Genomic DNA, 22,519 nt, shown 5'->3' with positions numbered 1-22,519 from the left:
TGCGATATTTCCTAAAGTATAGGTAATGTATTCTGTGAGATTAATATTTAACCTTTGTAAATATTGCAGTATATTATTAGTCTGTCTTATCCACAGAACATATAAAAGAGGTTAGAATGGCAATAATTCGACGTTTCTATAAGAACCGGTGTCGCCTGTGGGTGTGGCCAAGTCCGCGCAAGTCCGCTTACGAACATATTTGCAATTTCAAATCTAGCCAATCATAGCGCCGCGCGATCACGCGATTTAAAATGGAACGAATCATACGCATGATGATGATGTGAGCAGTGCTCATATCCTTGGCGCGTCTGCCCCGCCTACAATGCCTTTCTAACCTCTTTTATATGTTCTGGGTCTTATCTTTCTTCTTACATAGTATAAAACAAAGTCGCTTTCTCTGTACCTATGTCCCTTTGTATGCTTAAATCTATAAAACTTCGCAACGGATTTTGATGTGGTTTTTTTAATAGATAGAGTGATTCAAGATGAAGATTTTAGTATATAATTTATTAGGTTTTAGACAAAGCGGGCGGTAAGCTAGTTATTATTATACGTTCCATTTTTCAAACTGCCACAGAACCCTAAAATCTGCCAAAGTAGTTTTTTTTTAATAATAATGACAACGTCAGACGTCAACTGTCAGTTGTCAAGTGATGTTTATGTTAGCACTTTGCGTAGGTAATAGGTATTTATTAAATTTAAATTAAGCAAAATATTTGTAAAATTAAGGAATACTAGTGCAATATTTCAATCATGACTTTTTTAGAAGATACGTTAATTGTATTGATATCTCAAGTGAGTACATATTTTTTGTAAATCGTTACGTTTATTGGATTCTTATTAGCCGATTTTCTAATCAAACAACACATTGAAGTAAATTTACAAGATTTTCAAACAATGTGTATAAATAATAATATATGGTGAAATAACATGGACAATAATCGTCTATATCTAAACGAATTTTCACTGCTCCATGGTCGTGTTGAGCCGGCGTATTTATATCGTAAATAGAATTATTATGAATACACAGTTTTATTGGTTAAACCGTCTGCAGCTACTATAATATACTTAAACCCTGGTACAAAACACCATAAAGATGTCAGTAATTATTAATTGATCTCTATTTTAAGTAATATTTGAAAAATCTATGTAAAATTCAAGATGCTAGTAATTTTTTTTATTTTTCAGGCAATATTCTTCATAGGAGGTTGGATATTTTTTGTCAAACAGCTCTTCCGTGATTATGAAGTTCATCACACTTTGGTACAACTTATATTCTCTGTTACATTTGCACTGAGTTGCACAATGTTTGAACTAATTATATTTGAGATAATCGGCTATTTGGATTCAAGGTTAGTATACAGACATTCTTCAGTAAAGCAAATTACTAATGTAATCGATTAATTTTTTTTTTATTAACTTTAGACAGATTTTAGGTTATTTACACACTTTTATTAGCTTCACTTTTATGTCTGTATGTAAACGACTCCTTTAGACTCGAATGTGACCCACAATTATTTATAGATTTGATAATTCAAAATTTGAACACTTGTTGATGGTGACAGTACAATAATTTTATGAGTTAAAAGCATGTTTTTAATTGTTATTTAACTACATATATAGATACATAAATTATTTTGTTGTATATTATGTAATAACTAACTACTTTATTATTTTTTTTAATTGAAACACTTCTTTCAGTTCAAGATATTTCCATTGGAACCTGGGTCTATATTCACTACTGTTCATGGTGATTGCGCTGATCCCTTTCTATATTGCATACTTTTGCATCAGTAATATACAGTTCTGTAAGTATATCAATATATTTTTTAATTATTTTTAGCCTTTTAGGATAATAATAGGAAGATTTTATGTTTAGAAATAGATTAGAAAACAGACTTTAAAAGTAAAGTAGAATGCCGATTATCCGAATTAATTGGGACCAGGGTCGATTCGGTTTCAGCATTCTACTGTATTTGTAATATGAGATGCAAATTGAGTTTTATTTTATTGGTATTTTGCTAATAAAAAACAATTATGTACTTTTTCTTTTTAATTGATTAGTTTAAACAAGTTTTAACAAACAAAAATGTTAACTCTCTAGTTGATATAATCTTTTTTTCAATCTCTTTCAGTATCTAGGTCACACATTAGACCTTTGACAATGTTCGTGTGGTTTATATATTTGTACTTTTTTTGGAAGATTGGCGATCCATTCCCAATACTGAGTCCTAAACAGGTGAGTAATTCAATATTTTCATGCTTTTTATAGCTGAAAATTTAATAATTTCAATTTAATTTTGTTTATTCAGCTGTTTCATTTGCTTGGACATATCTAAAATGCAAACATCCTATACGGTTCTGCACCATTTTGTGACATCATAGTTATTAATTTATTTTAAAATTTTTCTATTAAGTAATTGAAGTTAATAATATTTTTATTGAATTATTAAATGTCAGGCAAAATAAAAGAATCATTTTGAAATACATGGATTTTTATTTAAATTTAAAATAATTAATATTTTTGTGTCAATGTAAATAAAAAATAAAATATTCTAAATGCTGAATCTAAATTGATATTCTTTTCAGGGCATATTTTCAATAGAGCAAGGCGTGTCTCGCATTGGTGTTATAGGCGTGACAGTTATGGCATTACTCTCCGGTTTTGGTGCAGTCAACTATCCTTATACATCTATGGCTATATTTATAAGGTAAGTTTTCATGATTTTGCTTATTTTCATTCATACTCTACTATTGTGTATGAATTTCTACATAATATATAATATTTTACAAGCAGTCGAACTTGTGGGCAAGTTTTAATATCATGTGTTTTACTAGTAAACAAGCTATACCAGCGCAAAATACCATCAAAATCTGTACAGTGGTTTTTGCTTGATACAAACACACATTTTTGCAAACTTTCCTGTTAATAATTTTATTTTAATGGTATGTAACATTTTCACACCGCGTAACATTTTCTTTTCTTCTTTATCTCTTACCTTGGGCAGTCTGGAAGAGATCGCTAGTAAGCGATAAGACCGCCTTATGTATCTACCGTGTTAATCCATCTGGTATGATTGTAAATATTTTACTTGGTGTGGTATATAAAATTGATAAATAAATAAATAAAAAAAGACGTGTGGCACTCGGGGACTGCCGCGGTAAAGCTATTGCATGCTATGCCTTCAAGCCACACCTCGCTCCGTGCCGACGGGCAGTGGGGAGCGTGAGGTTTTTTTTCGTTACGGAATTTCTGGATTCGGTCCCCGCGCTCAAGGCCCGCGATAGAAGCTATGCAATAGCTTAATAAATATATTTAAGTTTGAGTTTTTAGTTGTAAATGTTTCTTCATACAAATAATTTTATCAATTTTCCTTTTTAAGGACTTAATATTTAACAAAATTATGAAATTACAGACCAGTCACACAATCAGACGTTCTATCAATCGAGAAAAAATTACTCCAAACTATGGATATGATACTCGTGAAAAAGAAAAGGATAGCGTTAGCCGAGTCAAACAGTGTGGGAGCGAGACAGAACTATAGTATGATGGATCAATCCTCGGTGAAGAATAGAGGTTTCTGGACGAATATTTTGTCCAGTGTTGGCAGTATAGCTAACCCTTTGAGCCATGGGAATGAAAGTAAGTATTAATAATTAGTTTTATCACTATATAGGAGCTTTCTCTGTCCCTATATCTATGTATAATATGTTACAGTCAAAACCCTGAACCAGTCAATAACCTAATTGACCGGTAAAATTAGTCAATATGGTTATTGACTAAGGGCGTCGGTCAATATCCTATCCTTCCCTATATATGTCTTACCTTTCACCTTGTATTTTGTTAAGTGTTAGACTATGCGGGTGAAGCCGCGGGCGGAAAGCTTGTAAATATAGAAAAATGGAAAACATGAGAGTGAACGGAACTTTGGCTTCAAAAAAGTTTTTAACATTATTTATACTGTGATAATAATGCTATTTAAAACGAATAAAGTCCACCATACTTTTTAGCTTTTCTTCCAGTGTTACATGTTCTTCAGTATAAATGGACAGACAGATAAACAAAACACCTTTCTTTCAGATATAAGTCAGCTAAAACAAGAAATATCGGGTTTAGAAGAATTAAGTAGACAGTTATTCTTAGAAGCGCACGACGCTCGAACTATGAGAGAAAAGATTGAATGGTCTAAAACATTTCAGGGGAAATACTTCAATTTCCTGGGCTATTTCTTCTCTTTGTACTGCATTTGGAAAATATTTATCGTAAGTATTATTTTCTTTTTATAAACCATGCATAAGTTTGAATTAAAAATTCACACTTAAATTTCAAGTTATTGATAAGATGATCTCAATTTGCAATATACATATAATTATTATCTTGCAACTAATTTGATTATTGTTACACTTACAATCACGATCAAAAAGTGTCCACATCAAAACTCTGCCTACATAAGAATTAAGCAGAGTTTTATTATAAACCATACAATAGATTTTGAACATTAGTAAAACGAAAAAAGGTGTAAATTTAATTGAACGTTTTTAATAAATAATTTCATGAATGTTTATTACTTTTTTGACGTGACAACGTCTTATAATTCGAAAGAGCCGGATGCACGCACGAAAAAACATGACTCATGCGGCGTTACCTCGCTCTGAGGCGTTCCATGTAAGGCTTGAAGTGCAAGCGAGAGCGCGGAACGAGTGACAAAGAAGTACAATCGGACGTTGTCACGTTCAACTATCGTCAGTAAACCGACTTTACAGACAACCAATTTTTTTTTAATTATATTGTTTATTTTCAGTCAACAATAAACATAGTATTCGACCGTGTAGGTAAAAAGGACCCGGTTACACGTGGTTTAGAGCTAGTAGTGCATTGGCTTGGTTGGAACATTGATCTAGCGTTTTGGTCTCAACATGTGTCGTTTATATTGGTGGGATGTATCGTACTTACTAGTATAAGAGGATTGTTACTCACTTTAACAAAGGTAAGGAATTTTATGGTTATTGTATACTAGTTGCGCCCCGCGGTTTCACCCGCGTGGCTCCGCTCCTGTTGGTCTTATCATGATGATATATAGCCTTCCTTGATAAATGGGCTAACTAACACCGAAAGAATTTTACAAATAGGACCAGTAGTTTCTGAGATTAGCGCGTTCAAACAAACAAACTCTTCAGCTTTATAATATTCGATTTTTTTTAGCTGGTATTACTATAGATTATGTGATATTTTGCTGCATAAGCTATATTACTGCCAACATCTAAATCGTTAATTTTTGCCTGATCTAACCAGCGTTAAATGAAGTAAAATTCCTGGTTATTCCGTTAAAATATATATTTTCCCAATAAGTCTATTTGTTCAATTTTTAGTCATTTTTTGCAATTTTTAGGTTGCAATAGACTACTGGTAAACATAATAAATATATTAATAACTTAAATTTTTTTATTTTCAGTTCTTCTACAAAATATCGTCATCAAAATCATCGAACATCATAGTGCTAATACTAGCTCAAATAATGGGCATGTATTTTTGTTCATCCGTACTTTTAATGCGTATGAATATGCCTCCAGAGTACAGAATTATAATAACTCAAGTGTTAGGCGATTTACAGTTTAATTTCTACCATCGATGGTTTGATGTTATTTTCTTAGTTAGTGCGTTAACAAGTATTTTTACTCTGTATTTAGCTCATAAACAACCGTCTGTTAATTAATTATGTTTTGTTAATATAGGAATAAGTTTTTGAGCCAAGCTCGTGTTTGGAATTGATTGTTATAAGATTAAATTCATTAAAAGACACATAAATATTAAGAAATGGATATTAAAAGTCATATTCTATTCCAATTTAATGTTTGTAACGGGTCCGGCTCGAAGGATCATTTGTGAAACGGATTCATATAATATTGTAAGTAAAATATGACCTAAGATTTGGTAACCCACAAATGAAAAAATTGATCTTAAATGTATTTGATTTTGTAATAAAAAAGAGCGTTTGTGCCGAGCACGCGTGTCAGAAGTGAAACTTCTTTGGCCAGATTCAAATATACCAAAATCGTCGCCGTACGGTATTGCCATGACGCATCCTTGAAATTTTACTCTCAAAATGGAACCTATGGAAGTTTCACTTCAAAATAAAAAATATCATAAATTTTTCATTGTTTCTTTTGAATTCTTGTAAAAATAATCAGCAAACATTGAGGAAATATGCACTATACTTACTTTTCTATTGTAAATTGTCATTGTATACAAATAAATTATTCGAAATATAGTTATAAGTAATTAAAGTTACAGTTCTACAAACAACAAAATGTGTGAATTATGTCGTAGCCTTTTCCTAAACTATAATTAAGAAATAAGAATAAGCTTTGTTATTTTGTAAAGACTGATAAAATCGGTGTACATAGTAATTATAATGTTAAAAAGTATTAAAGAATAAACAAAAATGTGTCTTTTACTAAACACTTTCCCTTACCCATGTCCCACTTTTGATACAGTTGCATCAAAGTAAGAATAATTTTTCTAATAATTTTTCTAATCAAGAAAATAAGGTAACAATTATTATAAACTTCAAGTTACAATACGTTCCATTCCCGGAACATTAAGAACGAATATACACCTTTTAACTTGATTGATTTGAAGTAAACGATGAAAAAATGGAATTGTAAATCAACGACATAAAGTGAACTGAATTTAAGCATGCTAATTAAGCTGAGTTCTGATTCTGAACATTCATGCGTTCTCTGCTCGCGAGTTCATAGGTATAACGTTTTATAGGTAAAACCTTAAAACTTTAGCTCTCTTCACTACACTACAGAGTTGCTTTCACTGTACATATTTATATCCCTATCCACGGATTTTTTAAAATATGTAGTGATTCAAGAGGAAGGTTTTCGTATATAATTAATTAGGTTTTGTACAAAGCGGGCGGAACGTTAGAAATATTTTAGGTGAAGGTGTAGATAGATTACCGACACAACATTCGATATTCGAAAATGGTACATTAACGAACTGACGATAATTAGACGTTAAAGTGAGATAACATGATTCAACTATCGTGAACGAAAAAGAGACGACAATGTAAATTTTGGTTAATAAAGACACATTTCAACGTGCCAATTGAGCGCTAATAACCTATATTCACCTTTTTACTCATGATAAATTTCCCTAGATAGTAGATGACAGAAGAGACACCTAAAATATATTATTGATGAAACATGATCAAAATCGGAATTGCAAACCGATAACATATTAAAGTGAACTGAATTTATGAAGAATCGAACTGGCTACACATTAGGCGTTTAGAAACGCGCGTTTGGCTCGCACGTTTTGAGAACCGCGAATTCTATTGAAGTGTACACATGCAAGCACGCGTTTTTGAACAAGCGCGCTCCAAACGCGCGCTTTGAGATTTTCGTTCAAACGCGCGTTGCTTGGGCGTCAGCCGCGCGTTTCGAGATACATGAGCGGACAATTTGCTGTACATTTCAACGCGCGCCTTTGTATAGAGTGGTCCATGCATCAAAATGATTTACTACTACTACTTATTACCTAATAACGTACGCTACCAACGCCCGCCTATTGCCTAACGTAACGCCGAGCGCATGTCATACATGCCATTTTTTGTAAAATAGCGACATCCATCAGAATTTATAAAGGAGATTGCCCAAGTTACTATGACAATTGGTATCGCAATCAAACTTATTGTGTCAAGATGAAATATAGCTCAATTTAAAGCTTGATGTTAGTACTTTTAGAAACGATTAAAGTTTTTATGTAAATAAGCCGCAGTTCGTGACAATAAAAATAAAACAATAGCGTTATTCAACACTTTAAAAAAATACTTTATCGAGTTTAAACTAACGATGAACGTTAAGTTTTACATTTATTACATAGGTAATATTTTAATTTACAAGACAAATGTGAAAAGTAAATCGTAATAAACATTATTTCAAAATAAATAACGTCGAACAATGCGTCGAACACAATGACAGATGACGCAGGACGCTCGCAACTCGCAAGAGAGATAGATATATGTGTCAAAACAAAAACTTTTACTTTTATTTCTATTTATTCGGTATAATTACGACTTAATAGTGATAAATATGATCATTATAAATACAAATAGGAATTAACAATATGACGAACACGTGACACAACTAGTATTTTACCGATTCCATACGTGGTCATACATGTTTCAAAACACAAACTTTTACTATTATTTCAATTTATCCGGTATAATTAAGACTTAATAGTGATACTTATGATCATTATAAATACAAATAGGAATTAAATATATCACGAATACGTGGCACAACTAAAATTTTACCGATACCACCCGTGGTCATTCTCCTTTCGGAACAGTTCAAATGCGCATAATAACGGATTCTTGATGTAGACATTTTAACGTGGTAAAAAGTAGCCTATGTCACTAGCCTCTTAACTATCCAAAGACAAAAATTAAATGATTTTTGTGTGTGTAGGTAATAATGTTACTTTATATTATTAAGGTATGGTACCTATGTAGTTATTATATTTGGGATGGAGGTTAGGCGTAGAATAAAACAACAATAGAATAAATTAAAGATTTTATTCAACGCGCATTATATTCTTACATAGACTATATCGAAAAAGTTAAAATAGAAAACTTGGAAAGGCCACCTTATTTTTTAAAAACATTGTTTAAAATAGTTTTAATCTAAGACAAGCTTAAAATTCGAAAGTACCACGAAAATAGCAATTTGTCAACATCGCTATATTTAAATACATTTTATTTACAATGCAAAGTTAGAAATTATTGATTTCAACGTACAATAAGTCATAGTAGAAAGTTGACATTTCAAAATCCCGCCAAATTTTATGACGGAAAAATTTACACATGTCAAAATGATTTATTATCTATGTACAAACGTGTTTATTGCTATTAAAGTGGTTACAAATTGGTGTCAACGTTGAGCAATAAAGGCTGTTTCGAACAGTTTTCTCTCTTATTATTATTATTAATAAGTAAAACTATTCTCCCATGACATCTTCGTATTGTTTCCTGAAGCAGTCTCCGACGGGGAAGAAGTCCCAACATCTCTGGGTGTACATGTTCCATACGAATGTTTCTTGACCTGGAATTATTAAATGTTTGAATATTTTATGAACATTATAATTTTATAATAGTGTTTGGAAGTTTTTGAAATTATTGTTCTATGTGGAAATGCCCATGTTTTTTTACGGTTACGATATTATTTCTTGTATTTAAATTGTATGCCTAAAAATAGCAGACTTTTGAAATAATTTTAATAGAATTAGAAATGGATAAATTTTCAAATATGTACTAACAAAAAATGGGTATAATTAGCACTTAGACTAATGTGAAATAATATGAATTTAAAATAATATATTTACCAGTATATTCTGTATCGGGTTTATTAATAAGATGCATGAGGAAGAACATGTAGTTCGCGAGATTATGTTCCCGCTGCACGTGCGTGTCGAACCCGTGCGGCACCTGAAATAATTGTGTATTAAGTAGTCTATCTTTGTTCAAAATTTCATCAAAATTGGCTCAGCTGTTTATTTGTAGTTAATTATTCTAGATTTAAGAAGGTTCAGTGAAACTTAATCTACCTACTGTCAATTTAGTTATTAAGGTGTTTCAAACAGACATTTACATTTATAAATATTCGTAGGAATCATTTTGTATATTTTTTACAAGTGGAACTTTTAAAAATAAAAATAATTTGGAAAATCCAAAAGTGCACGCCTCATAATTTTTTTTTAATAAATATTTATTAATTATTATTTTTGTTTATTTAATAACAATTAAACCACATCGAATCAGACCCTGAAAAATGAAAGGGTTCTATTCCTGAGCATACTCAAGCGTAAGAGAAAAAAAAGACTCGATTAGTAAAGTATTTCGGTCGCTATCGTGTTAACAAGAAAAAGGATCCGCACATACAGACACACGGACGTCCAAGACAGAACTTTTTTAAACTGTTTTTTAACTAGTTTAAATAACAAAAATGACATCAAAAATATCATGAACGTTAAAAATAGTGTTTTTTCTTAATATGTGTGTGTATGTATTATCTTACAAGTGCAATGTATGATACATAAAGACAATATTTTAAGTTTGAAAAATCAGATGTTTTGCGCGAAGTGACAGTAGTACCCACCTCAACGCTTCGCTTATGAGGCGTGCAATTGAATGTTATATGTAATTGTTTCTTATAAATATGTACAAAAACTCCTTTACATTTTTTTAACAAGAACTCAAAATTAACAGTAAGAATAATAATATGTTTTAAATAAAAATTAATATCTACCTTATCAAAGTAGTCCTTATTAATACCGCATATGAAGCAGTTGGACTCCATGTCCTCTTTGACAGACTCCAGCTGGTCACGGAGCTCTCCGAACGCGTCGATGATCAAACCTACAGACAGACAATTGTATATTTATCTGTTATTATTAATGATATTTTGTGAAGAAGTATATTTTTTGTCCTTTTTGTTACATGTATTTATCACAGTATAGGATATCTCATGTAAAATGTTATAGAATACCTTGATCAAATGGTTTATAAATACTTTACACGATATATTAATGACTCGTAATTTTTATTAAAGTTTTCACAAATAAATCTAAAAATACATTCGATTGGCCAATTTATAGTTTTAAGTGTTATATGTGATAAATAGCGATTTATGTGACATATCACACTAGCGGATTGCGAGCGGTTTCAAAGCGGAGCGGGTGCGCAACGAATACGTTGCGGGCGCGCAACGAACACGCCGCGGATGCGCAGCGAATTCGTTGCGGACGCGTGGCAGATGCGCAACGTTTACGTCGCAGTCATGTACACTCATTAACAAAATGGAATCCGTGCTGGTTGTTACTTATAACTTGTGATAGTATAATAATTATGAGATCATTATTTTTTACGAGTTTCATAACATGTTAATGTTTAGGGTATTGTTTTATCTATTAAATCTTGGTCGGAATGCAATCAGATAACTTAATTGCTCATTAAGAAAGTTCATTAGTGAAATAAATGTTAAAGCTCCTTAACTAAAACAGGGCTATCTTATTATTAGATAAATAGCAGTGAATAGAAAATTTTATCAAGCAACCAGCAACTCACTATCACTTTGCTCATAATTAGGTTCACAAAATCTCTTTATAACATACGTTGCTATGGGAGAGATTATACTGGTCAGTCGTTACATACTTTTGGAATGTATGGTACATTCTAAAAGTCCTAGTAATTCAATTTTATAGCACCTTTTTTTAACAACTCCAGTTGTTATTACATCTTTAGTTAAGTAAGTGCATTTCCACAGTACGGTTAAAAAATTGAGTGCTACAGAAATGATGTAAATATTGAATGTAAGTTAGGCAAGGCGGAAGGGCTGGCTTTTGTGCGAGAGTATACAAAATGACGTCGACGCTTCTATTCGCAGCGAAATCGTTGCGCGTCCGCAACGATTTCGCTGCGCAACCGCGGCGTGTTCGTTGCGCGCCCGCTCCGCTTTGAAACCGCTCGCAATCCGCTAGTGTGATATGGCACTATGACACGTCGTGCAACTTGGCATGTCATGACACGCATAATGACATGATTACAATATTTAAATGCCACTTGCCATAATTTACAGAATTTGGCATTTGAGTAACAATTTTGTTGAGTAACATAGCTGATTTGACATAAATATTATGTGCTTTTATTTTAATTGTCACGTACCCTGCAGAATAGCGAGCAGGATAATGATGACGAAGAAGAAGAAGGATATATCGAAAATGATGCGGTACACTTCAGAGTCGTCACCGTCAGGAGGTTCTAACTCGTCCCCTATACCACCTCCCGCACGCACTCCCTTGTACAGGTTGAACACGAAACACTGCGCAAACATAATTTATAACATAAATAAAAAAAAAAAAAATTGCGTGTACTAGACACTAGTGTACACACGTAAGAAGTGAAACTTCTTTATGACCTTAAAAATGTCACGAGTATGGCCTAACGCAAAAATGCCACGCGTACGGCGTAACGCAAAAATGTCACGCGTACGGCGTAACGCAATAATGTTACACAAAATTTTGTCCAACCCCGATAAAGAAGTTTCACTTCAATAAGTAATTATAACAAGCTTTAATAAATTACTATTGAATAGGTTTAATAAATACAAAGTTTTATTGAATTCCGTCCGTTTAAGAGTGGGTTAAAATCGAATCTAAAGGAGTCAGTTCCATAAAAACAAAGGTGAAAGCTTGCTAAAATGATTAAAGAATAAACCGACGAAAATGGAAAAGATGTATAGCTAAAATATAAACATACACCACTAAAAAATATGTAATCGTTTTAAAAATCAATGGGCTAGGTTAAACAATAACTTAACTGTGGCTACACATAAAATATATAACAAACTAGCTGTCTGCCCCGGCTTCGCCCGTGGTACCTACATGTTTAAACTATCCTATCTCTCAAGTTGGATCGAACTGCCCATGGTGTGCGAATTTTATTATAATCGGTTAAGTGGTTTAGGAGTCCATTGAGGACAAACATTGTGACACGAGATTTATATATGTATATTAAGATGAATTAATATTTCAAACTTCTATTTCACATAAATTATAATTATTCATAAATAAAAATAAACCATACCGTCAACATATCATGGCAGTTCCTGTTAATCTCGTCGTCCTCCTCTTGCACGTAGAACTTGCGGAAGAAGTTGAACGCTATCACCGTGTATATGTACACGATGATTGTGAGTAGCATCACTGTGAGCACCAACTGTCGTGGAAATTGTGAGTTAATTGTGAGTTGAGAATTGTGAGTTGAGAATTGTGAGTTGAGAATTGTGAGTTACGAATTATGAGTTAAGAATTGTGAGTTAAGGATTGTGAGTTGTAGATGGTGAGATGTGAATTGTGAGTTGCGAATTGTGAGTTGTATATTGTGAATTGGGAATTGTGAGTTGGGAATTGTGAGTTGAGAATTGTGAGTTGGGAATTGTGAGTAGTGAATTGTAAGTTCTGAGTTGTACTTGTGACTGTTACTTACGAGTTGTGAGTTTGACACTTGTTACTTTTAATTTATTTCTTTTATCTTTTAACATGAAACTTATATGATGTAAAAGTTAAGCTTTCGAGAGTTTAGCTTTATAAAAATAAAAACATAAAAGTACTTCTTACGAAAACAATCATGTTCAAGAACCAAAAGCTTTTTTAAAATAATTATCATAGGTCTGTGACCAGCGGAGTAAAATTTGACTCATGAAGACAATGCACTGAAAGCAGTTTATTTAGAAGAATTAACAACAACATAGACTTATACACGACGACCGCCTCCTTGGTACAGTGGTTGACGAGTGAGCGTAGCACCGAGTGGGCCTGGGTTCGATTCCCGGTGGAAACGAAGAAAAAAAAGTCTCGGTCTGGCAGGACACAGAAGGCTGATCACCTACTTGTCCCTTAAGGAAAATCGATCAGTGAAACAGATGTATGAATAATGCATCTGCCCCTTACCCCACTACGGGGACACGGGACTTCACTTTTTAGACTTATACAGCCCTTACCTGTTTCCCGTTATGCGTGACAGACTGCAAGATAGTCCTCAACGTTTTAAAGCCAACAGCAACATCCAGTAAATGAGCGGCAAAGAAGAAATTATTAAAGTTGCCCATCACAGAGAAACTGAAGTACCAGAGAGAGTAGAGGAAGGAATTGTCCGTTATGGTCACACCGGCTTTCCACACTTGGTAGCGCCAGTCGATGTTTATTATGCTGGAATAGGTAATTTTTCAGATTTTATTAACATATATGAACTTTAAATTAAAATGTAGAATTTTGGGATTTAAGATTTTGAATGTTATACAAGTGTATGATGTTGAATTTGTGATATTTTTTCAATTTTGGCATTCTATTTTTAAGTTTAATCCTTTAAATGTAAAAATATGGCTAGTAGTATGTTTAAACTACCAAAAATAAGTTAATGCTGGAATACATATTTTTTTTACGATACTTATAGAAAAGAAAAATAACATACAAATGCTCACATTCTCCTTTTTTAATTATTATTCTTATCCTTTCTTTCACAGACATAAAAGTAAATAAAATGAAACTCACTAATGTAACAGTCCCTTGCTTCCCTCGTCTTCTTGTGCCGAGAAAGAAGTCTTTTCCATTCCTAACATGTTGGAAATCGAGTCGAAATCGTATGTTTCAGAGTATTTTGCACGAACTTTTTTCTTTATGAACTTGTCCCAGTAGTTCACGGGGAACGATCTGGAATGTTGTGGAAAGTTTATTTTTTGGTGGTTTTTATTTTGAATTAACTTTCCTAGAGTAGGGTAGAACTTAGTTTAGAGTCTTGTTATCTACATGAATTGCTGTAAGTTCAAAATATTTGTAATAAAGAATAAATTACATTTCTGTCTCTAAAGTGATACGACATCACCATTACTAAGTGGAATTATTAAGTGATCTAATAGATAGTATTTAATTTATTCAATGAACATTCTCAAAAAAGACTGATATTTTCAATTTCTACCAAAATTCTATGAATATACAATTTTTTTTTAATTTTATTGAAAATATACAGGGTGTCCCAAAAAGTAGTGATGAACGGAAGCTGGGAGGTAGAGGACCTAGAGGGCTATCCGAATCACCCCCATGTATGTTATGCGATTTTTCGTATTTTCGGAGTTATGACTCTTTTTTCAATTTTTCACCTATCGCCGAGTACGATGATATTTTCACTCATGGTAACATCAATTATTGCGGAAGATGCTTGATTTTTTTTTGTGTGCTACGCTGAAAGATAAGCCAATTCAGTATGGTAATATTTACTATCGTTAGATCTTTGAATGGAATAAAAAAAAGGATGAAATGCCAAGAAAGGTAAAATTTCCCGGTATGTTCACCACTTCAAGGGCCCGTAAAAAAATAAAATCACATAAAAAATGTTTTCCGTTTGGCTTTTAAAAACTTGCTCTATCTATCAGGTAGCTACCCTGAAAATTTCATTTTATTATTCAGAAGGCTTCAATCGAAAAATTGAAATCTAAATGTGGTAAGTGCAAAAATTTTATTAACATGATGATCATTAAAACCAATAAATAGGTGTTTAATTACCAGAATTTTTTAAAATGACCCCGCTGTTGCTCAGTGCAAGTGCGACATCACCGTAAAAAGTTGTCTTTTAAATGTCTGAATGCCCTTTTATCATTTTTAATGGTTTCTTCTGCTACTATGAATTTCCGGGTTATTTCGTCCAAATTGTAGCAGTCTCTCGTCTTTGTAGTATCCCCACGGAAAAAAATCAATATGGTTTATGTCCGGAGACCGTTCAGGCCAGGCTAAAGGGTAAAGATACCCTGAAAGATGGATTGGTCGTTGCAGCCTGCGCATGCGCCGGTGACGCTTGCCTTAAAACCTGGCCTCCACGGTCCCTCGACCTAAACCCAATTGATTTGTTTCAATGGGGATACTAAATAGACCTCGGCTACTTGAGAGAATGCCACAATTTGGACGAAATAGCCCGGAAATTCATAGTAGCAGAAGAAACCATTTAAAATTATAAAAGGGCATAAAGACATTTAATAGACAACTTTTTACGGTGATGTCGCACTTGCATTGAGCAACAGCGGGGTTATTTTAAAAAAAATTCTGGTAACTAAACACCTATTTATTGGTTTTAATGATCATCATGTTAATAAAATTTTTGCACTTACCACATTTAGATTTCAATTTTTCGATTGAAGCCTTCTGAATAATAAAATGAAATTTTCAGGGTAGCTACCTGATAGATAGAGCAAGTTTTTAAAAGCCAAACGGAAAACTTTTCTTATGTGATTTTATTTTTTTATGGGCCCTTGAAGTTGTGAACATACTGGGTAATTTTATCTTTCTTGGCATTTAATTCTTTTTTTTATTCCATTCGAAGATCTAACGATAGTAAGTGTTACCATACTGAATTGGCCTATCTTTCAGCTTAGCACACAAAAAAAATCAAGCATCTAGCGCAATAGTTGACGTCACCATGAGTGAAAATATCATCGTACTCGGCGATAGGTGAAAAATTGAAAAAAGAGTCATAACTCCGAAACTACGAAAAATCGCATAACATACATGGGGGTGATTCGGATAGCCCTCTAGGTCCTCTACCTCCTGGCTTCAGTTCATCCATACTTCTTGGGACACCCTGTATAATATAAAGTATGCACTTACTTGGCAGATATAACGAGTTTGTCCCAATGGCTCTTCAGATCATCGTCCTCAGGTTGCTCCGCGATGTACAGACCGTCGAACTCCAGTTTACGCGCTATGTCCTTTTCCCGCTTGAATATGGCTAGAGGCACCTGTATTTATAATAAATAGTATTAGTAATTTTGTTTGTTTCATAGATAAACGTGTTGTTTATTATTAATAGTGATTGACAAAAATGTAATAATGACTGATGACTGTAAACTCAGATTTTATCTGTGATTACAAAATCATCAATATATGAAGGTATCCGATGAGTATAGTGAATGACACAAAGGAGTGGAACATGACCGCCATCTTGTTATAACAAATAATATATAATTATATATTACATACATTTGATTGTACCTAGCACACGTGTCAAAAGTGAAACTTCTTTGGCAAAATTCAAAGATTAGAAAATTGTAGCCTTACTCATGACGAGAAAGTATTACCATGACGCGACCTTGAAATTTTATTCTCAACACGCCTAAAGAAGTTCAACAAATATAGATTTTCTCTCATAATAACTCCACAAATAAATAAATCATCAATATATGCATATACAGCACTATGTCTTTATAAAAAGCAGTAACCTTAAGGTGATAGTATCCGATGAGTATAGCGAGTGACACGACGGAATGCAACATGGCCGCCACATTGATCACGTGCTCCATGTAGAAGAAGTCCTCGTCTATTTGCACCACTTCGACAAATTCATCTTCTTCCGCTTCGCCACTTCCTGTTTAGAATAAAGTAAAGATATTATTATAGTAAAAAATGTTGTGTGGTTTTATGAAACCACGGTAAAAGTGAAACTGTTCGAACGGTTCCGAACACTGCTTTGTGTAGCGCATGTCGCGTGACGGTCGCGATACACGCGACATGCGCTACACAGACCAAACAGTTTGAGACGATGTAATAAAAGTTTCACTTTAATAACGAAAAATATTTTTTGTTACAATGGGCTATGAACTTTTAGGGGCAATTAAGAATAAATTATATTTTTTTTATAGATATAAAATTAATAGTATCAATTATCAAAGGCCCGTGGTTTCGCCCGGAATTCAAAGAAAAACCCGCATCGTTCGCGTTCCTGTGGGATTTCCGGGATAAAAATAAGCCTATGTCTTATTTTGGGTCTTCAGATACCATCATACTAATTTATTTAACATCGTAATCGGTTCAGTAGTATTTGAGTGAATGAGTAACAAAATTCCATCCTCTCAAACTTTCGAATTTATAATATTGGTAGGATGATAAAAAGAGTATCATACCATCACCACTTCCAGAACCGCCTCCAGAGCCGGAACCACTGATGATATCACCAAGACCTGATCCTTCACCCTTCTCATTGTCCGGAGTCGTTACCTGTGGAATATGAGTAAAGTTTAATTTAATTAATAAATTAAATTTATATTACACGGGACGCTTGGCAGATTGAAATTGACATTATTTTGTACGTCGAATTTAGTGAAAACACTAGGTACAGCATATTATTGACTACATATATTTGTAGAAATCGATTTTACTAGCGCCTATAGATACATCACACGATGCACACGTGCCAGAAGTGAAACTTCTTTGACAAGATTCAAAGATACCAAAATCGTCGTTTTACTCCATGACGAGACGGTATTGCAATGACGCGACCTTGAAATATTACTCTCAATGCACCTAAAGATCACTTCAAAAATTGATCAAAAAAATTAACTCGTAACAATTATAACCTGAAAAAGAAACTCACCTTATAGAAGAGCAGCACGAAGTTAATACAGAACGCCAGCACGAGCGCGACATACTTCAGGTTGTAGAAGTTTCGCGCCAAAAACGATACCGCGCGCTTTGTGTATTGGGACAGGTCTATCTGGGAAAGGGCTGATGGCGCTGGTACTTGTACCGCCTGGAATGTGGTATAGAATGTGGTACAGTAGGAGTTTGGCGTATAATTTATTTATAACGTTAAAGCAAGAGGTTTTAAATTTAGGGCCGATTTTCAATGCTCGGTTAAAACTTATCCGTGCAATAAAGTATTACACGATAATATTAAAATGTCTCATAAACTGTCAAATACGGACAATTAGAATACGTTTTTAAAATGGTAGTTTTATACATTATTCGACGAATAAGTTTTATCCAAGGATTGAAAAATCAGCCCTTAGTGTTATAGCATTCATATGCTTTAAAGTGAGAAAATATTTTGTCACGGAATGGCAGAAAAACACGGGTTCGAATCCCGCCTCTGTGATCGAATTTTTCTACTCTTTACATATTTCTCAAACAATTAAATTAATTATTATTATTAATAAAATAAATGAATATATAAAATTTAATGAAGTGTATATCGGTTTCTGATAAACTTGACAACACTATTATAGTAGAGCCATTTTAATAGGCAACATTTGACAGTTCAACAAAATTCAAGAACGTAACCTAGTAACGACGACATAGAATAACATGATATTTCGTTTTGTTAGAACTGCACATTTGCTTGACTTTTTTCAATTACGACTACATATTTATAATAACAATGACAGATACAAGTAATTTTAAGATTTCATTTTACTGATAAACCATTTTAAACATAATAAACAATTTCTGAATTGAAGAACTGACGTCACTACAATTTTGTGTCAATAAACCTTTTTTCTTTTTAAATACCAGAGACGTTACTCTAAAAATCGAAATCTGACATCTAGAATCGAATGCATTGATTACTTGTGAATAAAAATTATCATAAATCAATAAATTCGATTGACAAATGTTTCAAATCCGTATCGATTAATTCACTTTAATCGATGTTTTTAAGCAGGTTACCTCTCTTCGAAGATAAAATTGATAGACGTCAAATGTTGCCTATTAAATTGGCTCGACAATAAGTTATTAAAACAAATAATAAAGAAGCGAAAATAAGATCCCAAGAATATTTCATGAGCCAGAAGCTACCCACCTTCTTATAACGATCATATGTTTTATCCTTTCCAAGCTGCATGAGCAATGTTATGAGTTACGTTATAAATAATGGATTAACTATGACAAACAAAGAATGATTTTATGGTTTAACTTTCTCAAATATTAAATGATTTATTCTAGTCATTTTTTTAAATCCTTTTTTTCATGGAAATAAACGGGTACTTTTATGAAATTGAGCAAAGCCAGGATGAATAACTAATTAAAACACCGCTTTAGTGTCTTTTTTCGAAACTAAATTTGTTACACATAAATTTTTTTATTTTACCTTTTTGCTTTCAGCTTCAATCGCCGACATAGCGGCTTGTTGCGCGGCCTGTGCTTCCATACGTTCTTGTGCTTGTTTCTTCGCTTGTTCACCACTGAAATGAAGTTTATTTTTAATTTAATGTTTCAGAAGTGCACAATTATTTGGTACAGTGTTGTGTAGCATGATAGTGCGGTGAAGTAAATCATATTGTAATGCAGCATAGTGTTTAAACCGGCTACTCACGTACAGCAGGGGCAATTTTGAAATTGGACCCTTTAATTGGCTCCTTTATTGTGATGTGTATAGGCAAGCAGGGGCAATTGAAAACAACTGAAATTGCTCCGACCGACGTCCAACCGAGATTGTTCCAATATTGCCCCTGCGGCAGGTTCGTGAGTAGCCGGCCTAGAGTTAAAGTACGATAGTATATTCAGAACGTTTCAAACTAACTAAATAAGAAATTCGTTATTTCATTCTTCAAATCGACAAAAATAAAGGGATGCTGCCTTTCAGCAAAATTCGCTATCTCCAGTATTTCAAGTACTTTCCCTCGAGGGCCCATCGAAAATTTCCACATTGTATAATATAATGAGTCCGCCTCTTCGGTATAGTGGTTGACGCGTGAGCGTAACACCGAGGGTTCGATTCCCGGTGGAGACGAAGAAAAAAAAAATGTTTCGGTCTGGCAGGACACAGAAGGCTGATCACCTACTTGTCCCTAAAGAAAATCGATCAGTGAAACAGATGTATAATGCATCTGCCCCCCACTAGGGGACATGGGACTTCACATATATATGGCAATGTATAACCTAGGGTAATCTATAATAAGTAGGAGCGCAACGCCAACAAACTGTTTTACAGTTTGGCGAAAATTTGTTAAGATTATATAGTGTTAATAAATGGTAAATTAATAAATAAAAAAAAAAAAACATGTAATGAGTGTTTGTGTGCTTGTCTCACCCGAGCAGATCAATGAGCGAGGGCGGTTGCTCGTCGGAGTCGGGCGCGTCGTCCGGCGCCGCGTCCGCCTCCTCGCCGCTAGACGGCGTTGAGGCGCTTGGTGACTCGTGAGGTTTCACTTGGATCCTGTATGTTTTTAATTTTATTTTATTTGACATATAAGAATTTATTTTACACATAAAAAAATTGGTTGTTTGTAAAGTAGGTTTACGATCGAGATGTTTACGTGATAACGTGTTATTGGTGGCAGCGCTCGAGATGAGACGGGAGATCGGTCCGTCTATCTCTCGTTATACCTGCGATCGCGCTCGTGAGGTTTTGGTGTGACACAAGTTTCTGAACATGTCACCCGACTAAAACGATTTAAAAACGTTATCACGTCAAAAATATTATAGTTTATTAGAAGGCCTTATCAAGTGATCTCTTCCAGGCAACCTGGGCAAAAGGTAACAAGTTTTTAATATTTTGTTCACGGCTTTCATAGCAGATTGATGGTAACGAACACCCTTCTCACTATTTTTCACCATTTTGGTTATTATTCTCATACATTCTCCTCTTCCGAAAAACATAAATTACAATAATAAAGAAGAACACTCACTGGCCATTGTCTTCTTTAGTGATATCTAGACCGAAAGCGGAAACTTGCATTTGTCCAGTATCATCAGCTGCCGGTAATGCTGGCAAGTGTCGAGCGGGACCTAGATAATAATTAAATAGTATAGATAACAATATTTTTGGGAATGAAAAAAGGTAAAGAATAGTATTAAAAATGATATTTTTTGAAGTGAAAAAAGGTACAAAGATATTCTTGAAAGAAAAGTTTGAATTTGATAGAAATAATAACCATGAATTAAATATAGGAAGTGAAAGGTGCTAAGAATTTTAGCTGCTCTTGCTATTTGTAGATTGGGAAAAACTTTGAGTATGGTAGACGTCTATAGTCATCTAAGGATATAGTACAGAATACAAAAATCTATTGAATTGATGATCATAATTGATATGTACAGGATAAAATAATTATAGGTAGTGTAATAAAAATAGTTATTGTGTGGAAAATTGATCAACGAAAGATCAGTGATGAAAAATCAATTATAAGAAAAAAAAATGTTCAATAGCTTAATTTATTGATTTATAATAAATGAATATTTATTTGCTCACACCAAAATGGCTTCAATATGACATGTATTAGATTGTTTGTATGCATTATTATAAAAAAGCATGTGTTAATCCAAAAGCAGATTCGATTAAGTTATTAATTAAAAAAACCTTAAGAATATTAAAATTTGGAAAACGTATTAGATATAATCTGCGTTTGGCGTTAAATGTGTTTGTATTTCAAGCGTTCGGTCACCATTATAACTTGCAAATTATAAACAAGTTGCATACTATTCAAGAAGATATTAAAAATGTGGAAGTGAAATATTTAATTCAATTAAAATTTTCTCAAACATATTGTGAAAATGAAATATGTATTAAATTGCAGGAAACAGGTACCCGTCCCCAAAATATATTGCATTATTGTAATATATAGAAGGAAAAAAAAAGACCGGAAAACTTTACAGCAAAGGCGTATAACTCCTCTCCCTTTACACCCCCCCTCCCCGCGGTGACCGAAGCGAGCGAAGCGAACGCGTATACATTGTGTCGCTTACTTTGCATCAACCTGTGTTTGAACTGACCGATTTTCTCCTCCTCCTCTGGCTCTGGGGGTGTTTCCTCCACTTGTGGCCCTCGCATTAGACCGAGTAGAACACCGAATATATACCTAGATAAGGGATTATAGTCTTTATGAGCTATAGCATAAGGCATAATATCGTATCAGACATAGTAGCAAACCGTATATACCTAGATGTGTACAAAGGATTGTAAACATTTATAAGAATAAAGTTTACAATCCTTTGTAAGGTAGAGTATCGTATTCACAATTCGAATATACAAGGAAATGAAATACATTACCTGTATCAAATATATACGTAAACAGTATACGGTATAGTTGCAAAGGAATGTAGACTTTATGCATTTAGTCATACAGTTGCATATACATTATACAGCTACATTCTGGATAAGGTAACATAGCCTTAAGAAGCATGTTATGAAAACAC

At 33.4% G+C, this 22,519-nt stretch overlaps 2 protein-coding genes across 2 annotated transcripts in view; one reads left to right on the top strand and one right to left on the bottom strand.

Annotated features, from left to right (window-relative positions):
• The first annotated feature begins 650 nt into the window (after nt 1–650).
• Nucleotides 651–6,245, top strand: GPHR (Golgi pH regulator). The gene is made up of 9 exons (XM_090117152.1): nt 651–795; nt 1,189–1,352; nt 1,702–1,808; nt 2,136–2,239; nt 2,590–2,711; nt 3,417–3,643; nt 4,082–4,263; nt 4,803–4,988; nt 5,454–6,245. Exons 1-9 carry the CDS (start codon nt 754–756, stop codon nt 5,712–5,714), a joined length of 1,395 nt encoding a protein of 464 aa, XP_089973278.1. The 5' UTR covers nt 651–753; the 3' UTR covers nt 5,715–6,245.
• A 2,326-nt stretch (nt 6,246–8,571) lies between these two features.
• The window catches only part of RyR (Ryanodine receptor), a 128,049-nt gene continuing 114,101 nt past the window's right edge, over nt 8,572–22,519 (bottom strand). Inside the window, exons 100-114 of the mRNA XM_090117172.1 lie at nt 22,070–22,182; nt 21,016–21,115; nt 20,418–20,543; nt 19,476–19,569; nt 17,985–18,140; nt 17,515–17,608; nt 16,834–16,979; nt 16,223–16,353; nt 14,120–14,278; nt 13,570–13,777; nt 12,654–12,785; nt 11,733–11,889; nt 10,318–10,427; nt 9,395–9,497; nt 8,572–9,114 (exon numbers count right to left, since the gene is read on the bottom strand). Of these exons, the coding sequence (XP_089973298.1) occupies nt 9,011–9,114; nt 9,395–9,497; nt 10,318–10,427; nt 11,733–11,889; nt 12,654–12,785; nt 13,570–13,777; nt 14,120–14,278; nt 16,223–16,353; nt 16,834–16,979; nt 17,515–17,608; nt 17,985–18,140; nt 19,476–19,569; nt 20,418–20,543; nt 21,016–21,115; nt 22,070–22,182 (1,933 nt within the window). The 3' untranslated portion in view covers nt 8,572–9,010. The remainder of the gene's footprint in view (nt 9,115–9,394; nt 9,498–10,317; nt 10,428–11,732; nt 11,890–12,653; nt 12,786–13,569; nt 13,778–14,119; nt 14,279–16,222; nt 16,354–16,833; nt 16,980–17,514; nt 17,609–17,984; nt 18,141–19,475; nt 19,570–20,417; nt 20,544–21,015; nt 21,116–22,069; nt 22,183–22,519) is intronic.

Source organism: Colias eurytheme, chromosome 27 (genome assembly GCF_061535395.1).
Source record: "Colias eurytheme isolate Ceu_HAF_F1 chromosome 27, ilColEury1 Martin Lab GWU primary, whole genome shotgun sequence".
NCBI classification, from domain to species: Eukaryota; Metazoa; Arthropoda; class Insecta; order Lepidoptera; family Pieridae; genus Colias; species Colias eurytheme.
Note: the sequence above shows the minus strand (reverse complement) of the source record. Positions and strands in the feature narration are given on the sequence as shown.

What these genes read in the sequence shown, in the direction of transcription:
- GPHR (XM_090117152.1), top strand. Translation starts at nt 754, where the DNA reads ATGACTTTTTTAGAAGATACGTTAATTGTATTGATATCTCAA. An exon ending in TTTGAGCCATGGGAATGAAA is followed by an intron (nt 3,644 to 4,081) that starts GTAAGTATTAAT and finishes CCTTTCTTTCAG; the next exon opens with ATATAAGTCAGCTAAAACAA. An exon ending in GCATTTGGAAAATATTTATC is followed by an intron (nt 4,264 to 4,802) that starts GTAAGTATTATT and finishes GTTTATTTTCAG; the next exon opens with TCAACAATAAACATAGTATT.